The 21,698-nt window shown below is 41.2% G+C and overlaps 1 protein-coding gene across 2 annotated transcripts in view; it reads right to left on the bottom strand.

The window, feature by feature from the left end:
- Positions 1–7,357: 7,357 nt before the first annotated feature.
- kif5ab (kinesin family member 5A, b) overlaps positions 7,358–21,698 on the bottom strand; it is a 51,621-nt gene continuing 37,280 nt past the window's right edge. The window contains exons 18-29 of one of the 2 annotated variants that reach the window (XM_071922672.2): positions 20,426–20,490; positions 19,650–19,759; positions 16,329–16,430; positions 15,583–15,643; positions 15,360–15,431; positions 15,026–15,130; positions 12,991–13,207; positions 11,975–12,135; positions 11,742–11,845; positions 11,352–11,413; positions 8,063–8,090; positions 7,358–7,457 (exon numbers count right to left, since the gene is read on the bottom strand). In XM_071922672.2, coding sequence (XP_071778773.1) covers positions 7,358–7,457; positions 8,063–8,090; positions 11,352–11,413; positions 11,742–11,845; positions 11,975–12,135; positions 12,991–13,207; positions 15,026–15,130; positions 15,360–15,431; positions 15,583–15,643; positions 16,329–16,430; positions 19,650–19,759; positions 20,426–20,490 — 1,187 coding nt within the window. Of the gene's footprint in view, positions 7,458–8,062; positions 8,091–11,351; positions 11,414–11,737; positions 11,910–11,974; positions 12,136–12,990; positions 13,208–15,025; positions 15,131–15,359; positions 15,432–15,582; positions 15,644–16,328; positions 16,431–19,649; positions 19,760–20,425; positions 20,491–21,698 lie in introns of those variants that run through there. The other variant, XM_078283593.1, reaches the window with a different exon arrangement.

The raw sequence follows: 21,698 nt of genomic DNA, 5'->3' as shown, positions 1-21,698 counted from the left end.
TTAAATTGATGAAATCACAACTTACTTTGAGAATAAACACTTGGGAATTGATAATAAAATGATTGTAAAATGTATCTGATCATGACCTTTATCTCATCATACTGTTGTATGACTGTGACTTTTATTTTGTTGCTTCCTATTCGTGTACCTGCCTTACAGTTCCTCTACTGAGAAATTATACTGTTTTGGGCTGGTTACCACAGACAGACTAAGTTCTCTCTATTCTGTATTTCTGTCAATATTTTAATACTACAACCAGTATAAAATTGTAGGCTATAAACAGTAAAAATGAAAGATATCAGATGCAGATTGAGTGATGTGTAGCATAGGTGACATCCATGATAACCATTTGTCATTGTGTCAGGTTTTGTACTCACACAGTCTTGTAGCCTCAGACTCAGTCAGCGGTCCACAGGCAATGTGTCAATCGATGTATCCCGCTGAAAGAGTGCTGCCAGAGTGTGGTTTTACGAGTGTGTGTCACAGTTCTTGTGATCTGTGTCCCTTCCTTTTCTCAGCTGATAGGTCGAACTTTGCTCTTTTTGGCTTGTGGCCCTGGGCTGTCCCAGTGCTCCGCTGTCTGCCCCCCCCTTCACCTCCACCGCTGGATGTTTGGGGTCATGGGGGGAGACTAGTGGAGTGGAGTTCGTCCTAAAGTCTGATCTATTAACAGAAATTGGCTGTAATATTGGAAAACGCATTTGGAGTATGTATTTGATTATTCTTATGTATTTTGTAATTTGTATTTGGCAGACCTGAAAAATATGTTAAAAATACTGAAATGCTTCTGCCAGACCTCAGACTTTTTAATAGGAAATAAATGGCATTTCCACACTTGTTTCTCAATATAAACATGCTAGCTCAGTTGTATGATTTCAGGCTAATGAGAAAATAATTCATGATACCAGTTGATCATAATAGTATACACTGTAAGGCCTCAGCTATATGACAAGTAGAGGAAAACCACATCATTATGTAATCAAACCCAAAGAACAGATGGCAAGGGCCAATCCCTTAATTTCCAATAGACTACATATCATGAAATCATTGGATGTACTTTGGAAAAACAAACGGCACATCCCATACAAACAGATTGTGCAAGCAGTAAAACACTTAACAGTTTGCTTTGCTCCCCAGTCTACCTGGAGTGTTTAATCTGGCTTGACACAAAAGGTAGGATTTCGATTTGTTATTATTGATTTTTTTTTTAATTTTATTGATTTTTATAATAATCATTGTTTCAAAAATGAAATAGAATACATCTGGTAAATAATGGTCAGTCTGCTTTCTCTGCAAGGATTGAAAGTATCGGTGTGGAGAGGGTAAGACATGAATAGAACAGTCTCTCTAAAAATCAACCTAAATCGTAGTTCACTTGCATGAAACTGACTGTGCGTATAGAGTTATACTGGATGTCTGATTGTGGAAAGTGAAGTAAAATACGGTCAGCATGTCCACCTTTCTGGCAGCTTACGTCAAAGGCCCGAGGGCATCGTCCCCTCCCCTCTGCATCCTGTGTTGCTCTACTTATCGATCTGTTTTGGTTGAATGCCACTCACTATCTGCGTGTCACCTTTGCCTTTGATTTCTCCTCTCCTACAAATTTAAATTAGCATGGAAGGGCACAGATGGAAAAAAAAACAAAAAAAAAGGTTTTCTACTCAATATGGGAAGTTCCAGGACAGGGAAGTTCCCTGTAAAAGATTCCCTAACTACATAAAATACTTTAATTCATGTTTCTACAAGCAAAATCAAGTCTCTGTCTACAGTTCGTTTCAGGGACCAAAGCCCAGTCATTTTTGCAGAGTGAGAGAATTAAGATAGACAGACAGACAGAGAGTTAGGGAGTCCAGTGTTTGTGCTCTTGATTTGTTTTGTGCCGAGATGACATCGATCCTGCTGTTATGGCTGCTGTTAGTTTTCTGTTATCTCTCTTTCCTCCACCTGGTGCTTGATCACCCTTGGAGTACATAATACACAATAATACACAATATACCACTTTGATGTGATTTGAATTATCCATATGCCCACTGTATCTCTACGTATTAGCCTACATACAACAGTTCGATTCTATTTTGTGTGCCTTTCAAAGTGCTGAAGGTTTAGCCACTGAGTACAAAAATCTCAAAGAAGATTGAAGAGAGGAAAAGTAAGGACAAGACAGTGTAATGATATGTAGACAGGATCATCTTTATTGAAAGAGTTTCATGAGATAACAGTATTGTTTCTCAGCAGCTACGGAAGAATGTACTGCATGCACTATATCACACGCTATAAACAAACCAACATACAAATGTACAAACAAACAAAGACAATTTGCCAGTGAACCTTTTTCTTTTTTTAAACTACTCTGTTAGCCATTCTAGCATTCTTGTAACACCTCTACTTCTGAATATTTAGGCTACAGTATCACATATTGTTATCTGGCCGGTATATTTTCAGATTGGTTACAATTAAGACAAACAGACCGATAAGACTCATACTCATTTCTACAATCAACCCTCCAAACATTTAACTTCAAACAGGCAGATCCATAGTGCATGTCAGCAGAAAAGTCTTTTTCCTTGTGGTCTTTATTGACAACAAAATCCAGTCACATCTAACTCATGGTTTCCAGAGGTTATGTAAACACACTCACTTTCAATGATATGTAGAAGTTCTTTAGTTCATTGACCTTTTTTACCCTTGGGAGCAAGTCAAATTTAACAATAGCAGTATTAGATACTCAGGGTAAAAGTTTGTGAGGTCGACATAAACAAAGAGGGAGAGCATTAAGAAAATAATATGCCAAAGTGCTCCATGCATTGCTGATAAGTCTCAATGAAGGGGTCATAAGAAGTCAAAAATAGCAGGAGACCCTGGCCCTCCTAACCAGAGACAGCTCCTGTTGTCCCCCAGAACACACACACAGACACACACACACACACACACACACACACACACACACACACACACACACAGAGTCCTTCCGCTGCACCCTTGACTCTCTCATCCTGACTGTCTGATCAGGAGGTCGACAGAGAGTGTGTGACAGGGACGTGGAGTGACCGACCCTCTGTGTGTGTGTGTGTGTGTGTGTGTGTGTGTGTGTGTGTGTGTGTGTGTGTGTCAGTAGACAGACAGTCAGTCAACTTATCCGCTCACTGATAACTCAGACTGTATGCAAAGTGTCTATATGTAATATATCTGTCTGTTGGGGTCAGAGGTCAAGCACCTCACTGGTTGATGAGGCGCTATATCCCAGGAAGATCACATTATGTCATACACGTGTGTGTGTGTGTGTGTGTGTGTGTCTGAGGGATAAGACAGGACTGCATCAGTAGTGAGCGGTCTTGATAACCTACAGTAACCCAAAGGTTGATGTGGCCAACAGAGCTTATATAGGCTATTATAGAGCGAGATCCTCTGTATATGACTCCCTAACAACTGCATAAGGGGCGTTGGTTACAATCTGGGGTGGTTCACAAAGAACCGTAGGATTAGTCATCTCCCAAACAAATGCATTTTGGAATGGCAGCTGTACACGAGCACGTATTTCCATTCAATGACAAACCGATGTACACCTACTGGAACTCTGAAACCATTAGCATTCTGCAGTAGAATAAACACTGTCAACATAAAGACATGTACAAAATAAATGAAAATATATTACATTCAATAATTGCTATGGATTGAGAATAAATAGCAAATAAATAACATTTCAAATAAAACAATTGATAAATAATCTTTTTCGACCTAAAACTGGCAGTATAAAAATAGTTGCTACACAACCCCTCAAAGGTTTTTTGTGTCTCACTCTTGTTGTTTTTTTACTCTTCCATGCTCTTGGATGACATGACAATGACTGAATAGCTCAAACACAATCCCTGACAGGCAATTTGTGTAGAGACCATTTCCAGCTTAAAAGTCTCTCTGCTCCGACCCAGTAGATCCTTTAAAAACACTCAGGAATTGTATGGTTTCTTAGGCTTTTGTTTGGCTTGACTTCACCTACGGTTCTATTGTAGCTGCTTTTCAGAGCAAATGGTCTTAGAAGTAGTTACAGCCAGCGCTGTGCATCATAGTGTAGAAGTCAGACATGCTGTGGCGGTTGATTTTAACACACTTAATGTTAAGATAGTTTAAACCAATGTTCTTATCAAGATGCTGCTTTCAGCACTATGGTTCTTGTGGCGCTTGATGAAATAGAGCCACTATCAGAGCAAGCTGTATTACAAGCTTAGAAAGGTTTTGACAATAACTGTGATCTAAGACTTGGTAGAAGCAGATACATGGGTAAACGGGATATTTGGTTTACTCTTCTTGTTAAGCTAACAAGAGACAAACAGTATAATACGGGATCTTAGTATCTGAAATATATCCTCCAAGGGTTGCAAAATAGAAAACCACTGTGACTTAATCTTGAGGAATTACATGTATATAAATGTAGTTTTTCTATGCTTCATCAATTTGAGTAAAAAAAGGTCAGATGAGGTGAGAAAGTATCTATAATTAAGGCTTGGCCAAGCTCTCAAGCTCGTGTGTGTGTGTGTGTGTGTGTGTGTGTGTGTGTGTGTGTGTGTGTGTTCTGTACTGTATGTGCGTGTTTGTCTATATCTGTGTGTGCATGTTCAACTACTGTACTGTATGTGTAGGCGTGTGTCAAGAGCCTGGCCCAGAGGTGAGGTCAATGATACACCTGTTGTTTCATATCGCAAATCTCCTAAAATAGTTCAGGGATGCATGGGAATCGTTTTGGGACAAACGGGTGATATTGCCTTCAGGTTGGATTGGGATTGGCAGCTGGGTCAAAAGCCATTTGGGTCTTCACTGGACTATAATCACGACTGTTCATCATGATCATGATTTTTTTCCCCATTTTCACTGCCTTAAAATATTGCCCCTCGTCTTTAGGACTGGATCATTTCATCGTCATGTTACTCCTCTTGTGCTGAACAGAGCTCACTAGCTCTCTTCCTCTTTCATGCCTTTTCTATTTAATTTAACAATGGGAGAAACATAAATATAATATAAATATAAATCAACATATTATACATAGTCAAAAGTAGTAGGTTTATGCTGTTGTCATGTTTTTAATAAGGTTAACTTGGAGAGTTCTGACTCATATTCATGTTTTCATGTAAAATCACTGCAGATGACTCAGTAGCAAAAGCTAACATTAGCTTGCTGTTGAATGTATAGTTTTACCTCCGCTGTGCCTCCTTCATTGAGGCAAACAGCGCGCCCTAGTGGTTACTTATAGCACTGCATCTTCTCTTCTCCCACCTTCCCATTTGAGGTCTACATATTCCAACTAATGGGCTGTGGAGGGGTTTAGTGAGCAATATGGGTAAGCTGCCAGGTCTAGCATTTCCGACTGCCAGTCCCACTGATACCCACTTACACCACACATCACCTACAAAGCACTGAAACAAAGAGGGGATTGAAGAGGAGCAAGCAGGGAGAGGAGGAGGGATACAGAGAAGAGAGTGGGGAGGAAAACAGTAGAAAGATGGAGGTCTGTTTACTAGGGCTGAGGATAGGAGAGGAAGGGGAGCCTGGGAGGACAGTGATCGGCTGCATGCGGATTTACAGAAGAGGCTTCAGAAGAAACGGCCACCTGGATTACAGAGAGAGAAAGAGAGAGAGAGAGAGAGAGAGAGAGAGAGAGACAGAAACAGAAACACATTTGAGGGCAAGAGGGGGAGAGAAAAAGATGGAAGAGGAGAAGAGACAACAGCCAGTGAGTCATGCTAACATTGCCAAAAGGAACATGTCTAGAACCGTTTTATTTCTGGTGTCTTCACTGTGACTCAGTGTGTTTGGGAACGGCAAAGAACACTCTGGGGCCGTATTTAGACTTCATGGAAAGTCAGATTCACCTGGCACTGTGCAAAACTTATATTTATTCTGCAGAAAATTTTACCCCACCTTACGGCGCCTAAATAATTAATGTTTCATAATACAGTACTTATTATGCGGTCCGCACAAGTCCAGGTTTGACTAGCACATTATTGGCACATTACACATACTATTACGGTTAGGGTTTGATTACAACACTTGCTCTACAAATAAAGCTTGACCTCAATTCACTCCCTCATCCTATTGACAAGTGTAACTACTGCAAATAAATAGAATAAACTTGAATAAATAAAGAAGGCAACCTAATGAAGCCCTGTGAGAACAAACATAGTGGGAGCAAGTAAAACCCAGAAGCTGTGATGTGATACTGTGTGCTTGTTTATTTAGTCTTAATTCTCCCTTTCCATATGGGTCTTACCTAGAGAAATATTTTTATAATATTATAATCTGTAACCCCAGGCATGGATTTATGAAGAAAAAAAGAGTGCTGATCCGAGACAGATGCTGTTTGGTTGACACTTTTATGCAAAGTGCCTTGCAGTACCATGAGTTCAGGCATTTTTAGCATGGGTGGCCCCAGCACATATCACACCCTTAAACCTGGCAGTGTTAGTGCCACACTCCACCCACTGGGCCACAGAACCAGAGAACTGAGGCCAAATAGCCGCTTACAGTCATGGTGAAGCTTCAGGTTTCATTCCAAAACATTATACATCCATTCTGAAACAAATAAAAACAAATACCTGATAGATTCCCTACTCAGTATTTAAAGAAATATATATACTGTAAGTGATTGCTATTTTGAAAGCAAATCTATAATATAAATAAAGCAAATAACTTAGATAGCTTGAAACTTCTATTTTTTTTCATTTATTTTCAGTCGTTATTTATTCAGGGAGGGTTTGTTGAGCAACTGCATGGTGCAAAATGTGTGCCAACAGAGAACTTAATTTGAATTATATGTTCTTAATGTGTATGTGATCAATGAAATTTGATTTTGGCATTTGAATCAAGAATTTTAGATATTGAACTTGTATTTAAATTCAATTAGTCAATATTCAGTTTCAATTTAATTGAAAAACAGCTTCAAAACTGTTATATATGGTACAAATTTGCAAACTCAACCTTTTAAAGCCATGATGCCAGCCAAATTAAACTCTTGAAAAGCTTTCAGATGGTGGCAACATCCAGGTACTTAGGAATCTCAGCCCATAGGCCCAGTGCAAATAAAGCAACGAGCAGCTGATGGAGAATAGCACATTACTCAATCATTTTCCTGGCTCAGGTTTTTCCCTACTGGCCTTGGGATTTGTGATTATTTAGGCTAGTGCTGCAACTATTTTGTAGGTTTTTCAGATGCCGTTTTAAAATTATTACAAATAGTGTCCTGCGAACTCAGCAGGCTAAGTATTTGATTGAAATCCTTCCTATCTATTTCTGCTGCTCTCTATCCAATAAAACAGAAAGCCACAAAAGTGTTCCTCTGTTTCTCTGTATTCTTACCTGCTCAGGACTATTAGCTGGCCGAGGCCTCCGGCTGCAGGCTGTAGAGCTTGGCTGGGTCCTGATTATCACAGACGACACTTCTGGACACAGAATTCACATTCAGACACGTGCTACGCAACACACCAGAAGCACAGGCCGCAGCACCGCCGTCACCAGCATGACCAGCACCGTCACCAGCAGCAGCCAAAGCAGCAGCGATAGGAGCAGTAGCAGCAACAGCAACAAGGGGGCAGCGATGGAGCAGAAAGGCACAGCAGCGAGGGAGGGAAAGCAGTGATACCAGCTGTAGTTAGTTATCTGGTCTTATAGGGCAGGGAACATCAATGCATTCAGGTTGGATGTGGCATTACCATGCTACAGTAGGTATTTTGTCTCATTATTGACTACTGTCAGACATAGAAGTATTAAGTTAATCACTGATGTCTTGCAGAATACTCCCAGTTTTGCTCTTTGCCCTTTACTCTGTACTTCACAGGTAACATTGTCTCCCACATATAGAAAATATTTCAGGACCTTCAGATGAGGCCAAATTGTTGGTAATACACAGTAAAATGCCGAAAAATAAGCAGAAAAATCAATCCGTTTCTCTCAAATCCTGTAAAGGTGACATCTTGGAGGTTTCTGCAGGACACTGACAACATGAAAGCCTGCAGTGAGGCAGCAACAGATAGCAGCAGGTGTTGAGCAGTGATCAGTGAGGGTGCGCCAGTCTTACCTGTTGTCATTGATATCTGTGGTGTTTCCTGTGGACAGACAGAGGTGTGTAAGGAGGCAGGCAGGTGCACAGTGAGAGGGGTGGTGTGTAAATTAGGGAAGAAATGGATTTGTCTCACACACACACACACACACACACACACACACACAAACAGGAACATACACACACACGGATTTAACTGGAACAGCTCAAAGCCATTGAAGATAAATGGCTTTGGAACAACCAGCTGAGTAATGTGGTAGTGCTCAGAGCATAGCTGAGGGGATGAATTTTAGATCAATACAGTATACTACTACTACTACTACTACTACTAGTAGTAGTACTACTAACTACAAACAACATAGTAATAACAAAGTGGTAGTAATTGTAGAACAAGTCCCCCAAGTCCACCCATACATCTTTCCTACATTAATGCACAAGCTTTTTAACAATTCTCCTTGGTGGACCAACAGTGCAGCAGCAGAACAGCAATTATATGAAAATTGGACCTCTAGGATGGCTTTGTCTGTAGTAGTTATATTGTGTGGAGCCTAATTCACTATACTGCATGTATGTATGTATGTATGTCAACTATGACTACTATGACAAAAACTACTACTATTACTGCTAGTAGTACAGTATGACTACTACTACTTTTATTAATACTACATTCCTTTTAAGGTAGAATTTCTCAGACTGTGCTCTGTCCCTGAACTCGCCTGGGCAGGGATTCATCTAACACAAAATCTTTATAAGTGGGGCACAAACGTTTGTGTGACACTTATTGACAACTTATCGACACCCAGACAATGTGTCAGTGGTTAATAAATGTCAGACAAATTAGGGAAAAGTGTGTGGCTTTTGTCATTGTTAATCTTGGTAAGAATGCATTAGCCTGCACTTCACTGAGTGTGTGTGTGCTCTTTGCTTCTATTCGATGAGTTGGCTATTATCAGGGGAGCTCATGCCTAACTGGATTATAAAACAGTTCAATTTAGTCTTTCTGGCCAAGCTGCCAAGGTAGGAAAAAAAATGATTGTGACTATTAATAAAAACCTTATCCTCACAGGAACTCTCAAGGCTACACCTAAACAGACTCAAAATGACAGAAAAAAAAGAAAATGAAGAAAATTTAATCATGAGTGGAAATTAAGGATTTGGGGGACTGGCTTTGCAGACCGATTCTATACCTTCTCCTTTAGCTCTCATTCAAATCCAGGCCAGTGAGGACAATTTAACAATCATAGCCCACAGTGACAATTACTAGTGATGGGCTAGCAGAAATTTCCCTCCAAGTGTGTGCCCTTGTTTGATTCCCTGTTACATCCCTTGACTTTGGAATATGAACACTTTCATTCCAAAATGCCATATATCTATTTTGGAAGAAATTTGCTACCTTATTCTATTCTTAAAAATATAGGTATTTTATAAGCAAGTATCTTGAGATAACTCATACTTTGTACCAATGTTCAATATCTTTAAATTTGACCATTTACATGCCAAGCATTATGGATTCAGTGTAAACCCCTGAAACAACATTTAGACCATCATGGGACACTAAAACTCTCCATTCTCTCTCCCAGATCAATGAAATTATTTTAGGTGGGTTAGCAGCTCCTTAAACCTATTCAATAGTAGAGAGAACTTTGGGATACATTACTTTTAAATGAAGAATTCATTTACAAAAATGAAAATAAAAAATGAAAACCTGCAAAGAAAATACATTTTCATTGCAGGTTTTACAGACAGCAGCTGTGGTCACCATACAGCGGACGACATGACTGGCCGATAAATCCGATATCTAATAAAAGGCGAATATTGTCCCAGCAAACTGATATATTGGCCTAACCCTATTTTCTGACATGAATTGATTATTCCTGGAGAATCCTAGAGGTGTGGTACTGTTACACAACTGTACCAACTGTCATCACTGGGTCAGAGGCTGAGGTGGGCATCCAGCCTGTCTGGCCTGCGCTCTGTCTGGCTGAGTAATGACATAGCAACCCTCATCTATCTCCGCTGGAGTCTGCTGCTGATGGGCATGCACACAGACAGTCACACACAGATACACACACACACACAAAAAAAAGAGGCTGTCTGGCACCCAGATGTAGGTGAACACACATGGACAGTGACAGGTGAGGTAAAGTGAAACTTGTATAAACCCACACAATCACACACATAGTGGATACACTGAACTATATGTAGACCCCGATGCCGTTGCTTGGAGACAAAAACGCACACACACAAACACACACACAAACACAAACACACACACACACACACACACACACACACACACACACACACAGCATAAACGTTGTGTATGTGTTGATTATGTCAAGTGATCAAGACAAGCAAAATATTTGTAAAGTGCACACAGACTAGACAGAGATCTGCTGTGAGCTGGTTCAGCCATTCTGTTAACTTACAGTAAGAGATGTACCTGATTCGCTAACATAACATACAGTGTCCATACAATAAACAAGCGATTATTTATTATCATTATTATCAAATAAATTATATATTCAAATGCACTGAGTGGATGCTCTTAGTTTATAATGGGATGCTGCTGCTGCTGCTGCTGGCGTCAATTTGCCTGATTATGTGTGTGTGTGTGTGTGTGTGTGTGTGTGTGTGTGTGTATGTGTGTGTGTTTGACCCATTTGGATGATTCACAGGAGAAAGTTTGAATATCATAACTAATGGGTCAAATTTGACCCCTAGCATAATCTTTGGAACCAAATGGTGTAGAGACTTCCACACCACATGTCTATTTGGATAATGTATGTTTAACTTTTTGTAATGGCCTGGCCACTCTATGAAAAGTCACAAAATTTAACGCTGAAAAAATAAAATTAATTGGTTTTTTTCCCTGCTGAAACAGCTCAGTTCTGACCCGAACATAATGCGAGAGTTAGGACCAGTGACCCCTACTGAAACCCTCTCCCACACACAGCTATGGCTTCCTATAACTCAGACTCCAATTACAGCTAAAACTACTGCACAAGCTCATAGAACTAAGAGGAAAGAAAAAAAAAAAACAGAGCAGAATTGTTATCGTACCAGTGGGGCAATCACTGTAAATTGGCATAACAGCCGGCACTCAGTAAGAGTATATAAAACAATGTTCAGACATAATGGCTGGGATGTCGACGGCATAACGGCAATTGCTATGGGAAGAACTGGAATTGGCAACTAGGCTAGTATCAAGTATCATAAAAATGGTCATAATAACAAGTGAAATGGCCCTTGTTGATCGTGGTATTTCTCATTATTTTAACAGATCTAATCTGTGAACAGAGCTCACCATTTTCTGAATCAAGCTTCTCTGCAGCGCTGTCTGTTTGGCTCACTGGTTCAGCTGGAAGCCTACACAGAGCAGAAAGACAACTTCATGTAAATGGAAATTACTGGAAAAAGGGTAATGTTTTAGGATACTCATATTGCACTGTAATCACACTTCAATTATAAAATAGCTGACTTGCTCCTGTCTGTTTGTGCTTCTTGTAATAAATGCATAATGCAGGCATTTCATGTACATTAGGTGTTTACAGATATATAAATGAACTTTACCATCTTTTGCACTCCAAACTCTGAAGTACAAATGTGTGGTATCACAATCAAGAGCAAATGATAAAGCCTATATTACTTTATGACGCTACATTGCACTTTCGACCATACAACTGGGTTTACTCACAGGTTGTTATGAGCATCGTTGTCCTGTGTATCGTTGTTTTGAGAATCAAGGTGCTTGATAGGGCTGTTCTGGTTGGAGTTGGCCTGGGGTGACTCGGGCTCGTTCTCCGGGGGAGCAGGAGCCACAGGAGCCGCAGGAGCCACAGGAGCAGCAGGAGCCGCAGGAGCCACAGGAGCCGCAGGAGCCGCAGGAGCCACAGGAGCAGCAGGAGCAACTGGAGCAGCAGGAGCCACAGGAGCAACTGGAGCAGCAGGAGCAGCAGGAGCAGCTGGTTGGTTGTTACTGTTGCTGAAGAGGGTATTGCTGAAGGCAACGGGGTGATCATTGTAGCCTCGTATGAAGAAGGGGTTTGTGGGAGAGCACGGCGGGTAGTGGCCGGGACGCACAGGCTTGGCTGTTAGGGATAAAAGAGAATTTATCGATTGGTTGAACCATTTATTCATTCTTTCATCCAGCCATTCATTACTTAATTTTTTTTTTTTAAGGATGAGAGGAGCCAAGGCACTCAGCTTGAAGTGAAATTGGCAAGTTCTATGTAAAGAAAATGATTAAAAAATAACTCCAACTTTTTTTTTTATTATCTACATTTTCATCAAGTTAAGTTGAAGAAGCAGATGCAAAACGCATTGTTTGCTCTGCGAACTTAACTTGCTGAAAATGCAAATAATAAAAAAGCAATATTAAAAGACAAAGAAGTCAGTCAGATGAGTTTTTAGTGTGCACTATGCAGTGAACATGTTATTTATGCGTAATATTTATGTTAACCCAAAAGGTTGGAACCTGATAGCATTCTATAGCACAATGTAATAAAACATTACAGTTTTTTGAGAATATTATCATTATACACCACTATAATAATAGGACTGTTCATAAAATAAATATAATGGCTTGTTGACATGAAAACAGCTGTGTGCTCGTGATTTTATGATGGGCTGAATTGCGAGAATTAAAAGAAAGCAATTACTAATGCCCTGAACCTGTAATGTGGGAATAATATTGCAAAACTGCATTCTGATACCAACAGATCAGATTTGATGGATCACTGCCATCACTGACAGATTAGAAGATGGTGCTTCATTACATCATCTCATCTGAGATTATATGGCTTTTATTGAAATGACACATGGAACCACGTTATGCATCGCTGGTTTAGATCAGTGATGGTGGATGTTTAATTATTTTGAAATGCTTGAACTTGTGTGTGCATGTGTGTGACAAGGGAGAGACAGAGGTTTGGTGTTTGTGTTACCTATCTGGGCGGCATGGGGCCTGCGGAGGGGGTTGCGGGTCCTCATCACATCTTTGATGCGCTCCACCTCCTGCTGGTAGCGGCGCCGATCCTTCATGGCTCCCTCTTTGGCCTCCTTCAGTGCGCCCTCCAGGGCCTTAACTCGCTCAGCCGTAGACCGAAGACGTTTCTCCAGTTTTGGAAGCTCACAGCGAAGATCTGCATTGTCGCGTACCAGCTGTGACACACACACACACACACACACACACACACACACACACACACACACCCGGGGAAAGACTAGAGATGTTACTGGGAGGTTGTGATAAATTCTCTCATATCACATTAAAATCAAAAGCACATTGTAGCACTGAAAGAGTTATGAAGTTATAAAGTATGAATCGTTAGTAATATTTTCACTGGTCATTTTCCATGTTTGTGCCAATGATCACTGTTTTCTGAACAAAATTAGCATTTTTAAACATCAATACATCATTGTCAAATGAATTGTGAAACCTTGGTATAATTATTATAATAATTATTAATAATAATTAGTAATAATTAATTATTATTAATGTAGTGACGATTGGCAGCCTCTATTTCATGCCAGTGGTTAGTACTAGTGTTTCTCTAAGTAAATTTCCCATGAAGCCTGTTGCTTCCTGTCATAAAAAGGTTTGCTGCTAACATTTGTTTACTGCATACTGTATGATAATTGTACTAATGTCTCAAAATAAATGTGGTAAGGATTTAGTGATGTTAACATGCTACACATACAGTATAAGAAGGTAAGGTGACGTAAATCCAGTGACTAAACACCTTGAAGACAGAGAGTCTGCTGCTACTGTACGTGGCTATGCAAACTAATCAACATCCTGCAGAGAGATAAGTGCCAGCATTTGCCTGAGGGTTCAGCAACCGGGCAAAATTACCTTGCAGTGAACGCAGGCAGAGGATGCTGGGATTCAACGAAACCACATGGGAGCTAGTGGTACTTGTTTAATGTTTGGTGGCGAATCGTTTTTAATAGAAAATACAAAAAATGGGGACAGGTCTCCCTCAGGAGGACGACAGTATAATAACTTATCACAGAGATCATGAGGGTGTGTGTGTGTGTGTGTGTGTGTGGATAGGTAGATAGACAGACAGACACAAGTTGTTATATCTTCACATTAGGAATAATCGCGAGGGGGAGAGAAACTCATATATAGCCGCGCGGTGCACTGTCCACTGTCCACTGCTGTCTGTGGAGTCTTATCGCTGCCCACTGGGAGTGTGCTGATTTATGAATGTGCCTTTAGTCTTCCCTTCCCACAGTATCAGCAGGTGGTGAAAGGGAAAGCCTCTCCCAGCAGCCACTTCAGGATTGGTTTTCTGCCTGACAGGCTGCTGCAGTGCAGCTCTTGCCAATCTGCCTTTCTGAGCATATGTGCCAGTCTGCAGAACATTTAGCATGTCGTACTTAAATCGGTGCACTTAAGCATACAAATGTATGATGTAAATGTGTGTGTGCGTGTGTGTTTATGTCTCTGTTAGGGCGTATGCACATGGTTGCATTAGACTGTGTGTATGTGTGCACGCGTGAGAGGAGAGAGAATGAGTGTGTTTGTGCGCACCTGCATGAGCATTCATGCATTTGTGTTTAATGCACCTGAGTAGCCGTGTATTAGGCTGTGGGGCTGCCTTTGCCCGAGGCAGCGGTGGTTAACACCTCCTGCTGCTCTGTTTTCAAGGGGACTTTTATCTGAAGTTGCTGTACAAGGATGATTGATGGTGCTGGCATTACTTTGGCCCAGAGGAGAGCAATGACAAACAGCACACACTGCTCTCTATTTTAATTTGGCTCACTCTTTTTTTTTCCTCCTCCCATATTCTATTCAACTCAGACATTTCAACCTTACTGCTGTGCCACGGCACAATGAATTAGCACTCCAGGCCTATAGGCAAAGTGGGCAATTTGTTCTAATTTATAAAGGAATGGCTTACAGGTAAAATTTTATTTTCTCTTGTCTCTTTTCCTACAATTTATAGTTTTATAGCTGTTGCTTAATCGTACCTGTTTGTGAACTTTTGTAAGCTGGTCCAGGTTGTTTTCAAGAAAGGAAATCTTCTGTTTCTGGGTTGTATACCCCCCGCTATCATCAGGCTCCATTTCTGAACTCTGAAGAAGAGAGAATGGGTAGATGGTATGAGATGCTTTAACATGATGAAACAATTTGTTATACAGCACAACACATGCATACACAAGCTCTGAATTCACATATAGTTCCAAAATAGTCATCTGCATCTATATATATGTAGCTAGTGTACATATAGCTACATGTAGGTATAATGTGTGGATATGGATACATTGCTTTTTAGGTTGGCAGGTTACTAAGTGTCTCACTTACTTTTTTAACTCGAGCCGTGAGGTCTTGAACAAAAAGCTTACGGAGGTTGTGGAGGGTCTGGAGTTCACGAGCCTACAGTAAGGAAAGAGAGAGAGAGACCGAAACAGAGAGAGAGAGAGAGAGAGATAAGGGAAAGAGTGCCGTGAGAGGAGTTAGAGCGAATCTATTGGATCACGGGCCTCCAAGGGAGCCAAGTGAATTGAGATAGCAAATAATGACTTACGACAGTTTCTTCCAGCCCTTTGAGATCCTGCTTAGACTGCTCATGTCGCTCATGGAGAAATCTTTGGCAGGCAGGTAGGTAGGTAGGTAAAAAGATAGATAGATGGATAGAGAGAGAGAGAGACAGAGAGATGAGGGAGAGAGATAGAGAGAGAGAGAGATGGGGGAGAGAAAGAGAAAGAAAGAGAAATACACATAATTATTACACAGCACGGCAGCTAATTTGATTAATTTACACTGAGCTCTACTTCATAATGTCCAACTGGATGCTGAACCCCCCACAGAATAATCCATGAATAAAGAACAATCACAGCAGAGTCAGGCTGACCCACTAGTGGGCTGTTACCCATCTGCCATCTGATGCAATACGCTGCAAAGGTCAGCACAGAAAGAGGCCTATTAGCTGCAAGCTGCCAGATGCTACCTTATTCGAATATTTCATAGTGGACAAAGAGAGAGAGAGAGAGAGAGAGAGAGAGAGAGAGAGAGAGAGAGAGAGTGTTACAAGAGTTAGCCTCCAGCTAATTCTACAAGCTACAACCAGACTGTATTCCAATATTCCATACAGACAGTCAGTCAGAGAGACAGAAAGGTAGAAAGACAGGCAGAGCTAGAAGAAAAGAGCCGAAAGAAAGAGACAAAGACAGAGAGAGATGGAAGGAGTGAATTAAAAGCGGCGGCTAGCCCCCAGGCTTCCATATGGTGAAGTATTTGAACGCGGGCCAGGACGGTAAAGCGAAGACTCACGTCAGCTCCTCCAGCTGCCGGCTCTTGTGATGCTCCTGGCTCCTCAGACAGTCAAAGTCACCATGCAGTTGCTCCAACTCCAGATGCTGCTGCTGGTTCCGGCTGAAATGGCACGGGGTGAACATTCACTCGCTCAGGTATTCATTGGACACGGACCAGGGTCAAATTATTTTCATAAAAATTTTTTTAAAAAATCCCTGCCATTTCTCTCCTCATGTCTTATTTTACTACTTTCCCTTGAACTTGATCATTCTGTAGTCACAGGAATATTGTCAGGGCGCTACAGTGTGTCCCTGACCCTTCCACTCCTATTATTTAAATTTATAGTAGGTGGTCTAGTAATTTAAGCTTTTTCTACTGTTGCACGAGTTGTAAGAGTGTCAGCTGAATGTCTAAAATCTGAAATATAAAATGCAATGCAATAGATTTAAGCCGGAAATGGAAACAGCGATTGGGTTGGCACTGTGGTTAATTTCGCCACTGGAATTGCAGTTAGCGTAGTTAATGTTTCATTTTAGTAGGACATTATCAGGGCACCTAATGTTGGAAGGTGACTTTTCATGAACTCTCATGAACTAAAAATGTTCCCTATTTATATTCACTCATTGTCCATTTTGTAATTTTACTGAGAGTCTTATATTTCATCGATACAGCTATTGTATGAGAAACATTTAATGGGAGGATATCAGGCACTTATTTGAGAGATTTTACACTGAATGGAATGATTGTCGTTTTTGAATTATGATGGTTTTAGGCCTGAGAGCAGCCCAAGAACCATCTATCACATGAAAAAAATGAAATTGGCCTGTCCTCTGAGGAGTAAAGCTCTAGCTGTTGTCTGGTTTCCACTGGTAGGTGAAGAAATGTAGTATTCCACAAGTGAGAAAATTGCACCCTACTGTGCCTAGTTAGTGAAAACCCCCCCAGCTATTTTTAACCATTTTAGATTTAGCTGAGGATCCCTTGAAAGATAATCTTTATTGGAATAACATTTTACTGTGTATCAGCTTTTCCTCCACTGTTGAATAAATGAGACAGGCCATTCTGCCAAGAGAGAGATTTAAATTCTATTTCAGAAGTCTTGCCACCCCACCAAGAAACAATTTCTTGGAGAAACACGACAGCATACCCTACCACAGTAACTAAGTGCACACTCAATTAGTTTCAGTGTCATGGATGGGTTCCCCATGCTAGAGCACTTCTAAAACTGCTGAGCATGTATTTTGCACTGACAGCTGACAGCAACCAATAAAGGCCTTTCACTACACATACCTTCACCGAACAAATCTACTGCATCTCATTAATGCGGATTAATCTACAATCGCTGGTGAGGGAGGGGGATTGTCCTTGAACCAGCGGACCTGCATGGGTTCAAATCCCTGTACTGGCAAGCATCTGCTGTGCTGAAGCGTCTTTAAGCAAAATATTGAATCCCTAAAAGCTTGAATGATGCTGTTCTGTAGAGTGACCCTGCACCCTGACCTAGCTGTTGAAGTCTGCAAGCAAAGAGAATTTCCCCACACAGATCAATAAAGCATGACATTATTCAACTTCTCTAAATGCCACAGCACTTTAGTAAAGCTATTGAGCACGTACTTCACACTGACAGCTGACAACAACCGATAAACACCTTTCACTACACACTACTTTTGACAGAAGAAATCAGAACAAACAATCGTGCTTTCCAACAAACCCAGAGGAGGAACGCTGCCTTGGCTTCACTCTAACATGGAGAGATGCTCATTGGAAATGGGGTGTCCCAATTACAAATAGGAGGAGAAAGTGGATCCAAGGCACTCTTCTTGTACAAAAAAGTAAAAAAAAAAGCCTTTATTTTAATGGCTAATGCATGGCATAAACATTAAAAACCTGCACAATACCAACAATCCCTCAGTCGGTCAGGTCACGTACATGAACTTCATATGAACTTCACCCTAAGTTAAGATGAAAACCAACCAACCATCCATTCGTTCATCCGTCTATTTTCTAGCCGCTTATTCGGATCAGGATGGCAGTGTCCAGACAACCTTTTTCCCTAGCGACTTCCTCCAGCTCCTCCTGGGTGATCTCCAGGTGCTCCTCGGCCTGCTGGGAGATGTAGTCCCTCCTGTGGGTCTGCCCAGGGGTCTCGTCCCAGATGATCGTGCCAGGTACACCTCCACAGGGAGGCACCTGGAGGGCATCCTGACCAGGTGCCCGAAACGCCTCAACTGTCTCCTCTCAATGAGGAGAAGCAGCGGCTCGACTCCAAGGTCCGCCCACATTGCTGTCTCCTCACCATGCAAACCACCCACAGATATTTCATTTCAGTCTCTCTTCCAGCTAGAGCAACACTCTGAGCTCATCTAATGAGACCATATATCCCTAATTTTAGCATTTCTACACTGCTTGCGAGGTTGGAATTTAATTTAAGGTTTGTGCCCACAGATGGTGGAGCAGCTAAGTCCCCTGCCTCTGGAGCCATGTGTGGCCTGGATTGAATCGTGCCAAGCTCTCTCTCCTGTGTCTCTCTTACTCTGACTCCCTCTCTACTTTTCCACTGTCTATAGTCTTGTAATGCTAAAGGTGAGTGGACTCCCCATTACACTTTATAATAACTATCTATCCAAAATTTTACTGATCATATTCAAAGCACGCCTAGGTCAGACCCCCAGCTACATTGAAGACTTACTTTGAGATTCAAGAATAAAGGTAATTGTGCTTTTGCCTTGCCGTCCCTCCAGCCTGAGGAAATTGTACAGGCAAATTCAATTACATCTTAAAATGAGACTGGCTTTAATGTAATGTTTTTAAATTTCCCCCTTTGTGTTTTTGTATTGTATTTTACGTTTTTATCTTTTAACTACTTTTTCTTTTGAAACTGTTTCCCAAATTGTGATATATTTTTTTTCCTTATTTTTTTCCTTATTTCAATTACTTTTTCTAAACAACTACTTCTTTTTTTTTTTTTTACAAATTACAAATAAGGGCAATTATACTTTTGGCACAGTTATTATTGTTATGATTATTATCGTTATGCTGATGCTGATGCTGATTATAGTTGTTGTACTACTTACCATCAAACCTGCTCCACTAATAGGCAAGTGAGGAACTTCTGATGCTCATTCCTACTCCCAACAGCATGTATGTCAGTGTAGGAATTTGCCCAGCACTTTGCTCTGACAAAAGACTCAAATTGGCCACAGATCAACGGTTCTGCTTTAAAATACTTTCCCAGTTCAGTATGGGCCCCGCTACGCAAGTTAAGAACTTGTGAAGCGGTCTCCCAGTTTGAACAGCCAGTATGTGAGAGAAGGTGAGGAATTACAATGAGGTACTGACTCAGTTAAGTCGTCGATGATCTTCTGCTTCTCATTGATCTCGTCTCGCAGGCGGCCAAGCTGCTTACTGTGCGACTCGCGGTGTGACTCCATCTGCTGCTCCAGAGCCCTCTGAGATACGGGCCACAAGAGGGGGAGAGAGACGTACAGATATAATGAGAGAAGAGAGAGAGAGGCACATCTTGGCAACGAGACGTGGGCAATAAAATGAAAACGAGACGCGTAAATAATGAGAGAGGAGAGAATTACACACACCAGTGCACATGTGGACATGCAAGCCCACATGGGCTTTGGGTATACACACAAACAAACAGACACACACACAAACACACAGACACACACACAATGTAGCCGTTAGGCATACATTCACTGTCAATGAGAAGGGAGTGAGACACATACAGCTAATGAAAGAGGAGTGTGTTACACACACCAATGCACACATGAACATGTACAAAACACATGCAAAAACAAGTTTATAATGACAGTGGGCAAAGATAAATATTGGCAACTGGAGAGCAGTGTTTGGCAGCTCACAGCGCTGCACACTAGTCACATGCACAAGCACAGAAGCACATACATATATGAATGCACACTCATGGATGCACTCGCACACAAACGCATACACACACACACACACACACACACACACACACACACACACACACACACACACACACACACACACACACACGCACGCACACACACCCGCAGTTAAGTGCTGTGGCTGTGTGATAAAAGGTCATTACGCCAAATTTCTCTCACTGTAGTCATGGTTACCTTTATATCACCAGATTCCTGGACAGCTGTCTGCTTCTCCCTCCTGGCCACCTGTGACATGGTCTCTGAAACACACACACACACACACACATTTATAGGAGAAAAGACAGAGAGAGAAAGATAGAAAGAGATGGAGAGAAAAGGACAGAGAGGCAGAAAAAGTGGGAGAGAGTGGCAAACAGTCAGTGCCACACTGGTGCAGATGAAAGAGCTGACAGTGACCTAACTTTGACAGCAGTGCGGCTGTTGACTGTGAGGTCAGGATGACCTAATCCGTGCCACACCTTTATTAATATCTACTGTTGTAAATTACGATCATTGGATGACGCTTTGTGTTGTTGACTCACTATGAGTGACACTATCTAGTGTTCATGATGTTTGATCTCCTGGTTTGATCCGGGAGAAAGGCCAAAATTGATTTATCTGGCCTTAAATTCACTGGTTATTTAATGTACTTCTCTGGGACTCTGCAGTAAGAATGACTTACATTGCCTTTAGCCTGATTTGTGAATTCTGTCAGTGTCCTGGGATAACTGCTGTTAGCTATTGATATGACCTATACCTCACTCACTTCTGGACCTTGGACAAATTTAAAATCCATCACCAATCTACCTACTGCTCTTCCCAGTGTTGTGAAAGGGTTTGGGGGCCTCAGCTGTACATCAGTGTTTACCCTTGATTTTTGTTTTGTCTTGACAGGATGAAAAGGCCTCTGGCACAAAACATGTGAGACTAAAACTCTCCACTGAGTCCAATAAAATTCTTTCAGGCAGGGTGACAGTTCAAATTTGGCCCTCCCTGGCTTTTCAATGGTGCAGAACTTCGGCAACAGATTGATGAAAGGTTGCTTACATATGCTTCACGGTGTCCAGAGATTATTTAGTTTGACTGTGTTAGTGAGAATGCCCTGTACTTAGCGGTTATCATTTGTCATTTGATGCCCTTTCCCACACTTTGTCTCACCCAGCTCCAATATTTTTGGCTTCACAGAAAAGAATACCTTACTTTAAACCTGTAGTTTGTTTGGATTTATAGAGAATAGATTTATTGTGCTATGCGTTTCTGACCATATTGATATTTTCCTCCTTGAGCTTAGAGTCTGAGCCAATGTTAAACCCTCACTCTTAATTGTTTTATCATTTCGACCATGTTGGTAAACTATTTTAGCTGCAGCCTGGGGCTTAGACACTTTTATTGCACATACTGTACATTTCATGTGTTGTGCATTTGACTATGTTAATAAAATATTTTTCCTTGTGCCTCAAGTGTGGCC

Source organism: Centroberyx gerrardi, chromosome 5 (assembly GCF_048128805.1).
Source record: "Centroberyx gerrardi isolate f3 chromosome 5, fCenGer3.hap1.cur.20231027, whole genome shotgun sequence".
In the NCBI taxonomy this organism is placed as follows: Eukaryota; Metazoa; Chordata; class Actinopteri; order Beryciformes; family Berycidae; genus Centroberyx; species Centroberyx gerrardi.
Note: the sequence above shows the minus strand (reverse complement) of the source record. Positions and strands in the feature narration are given on the sequence as shown.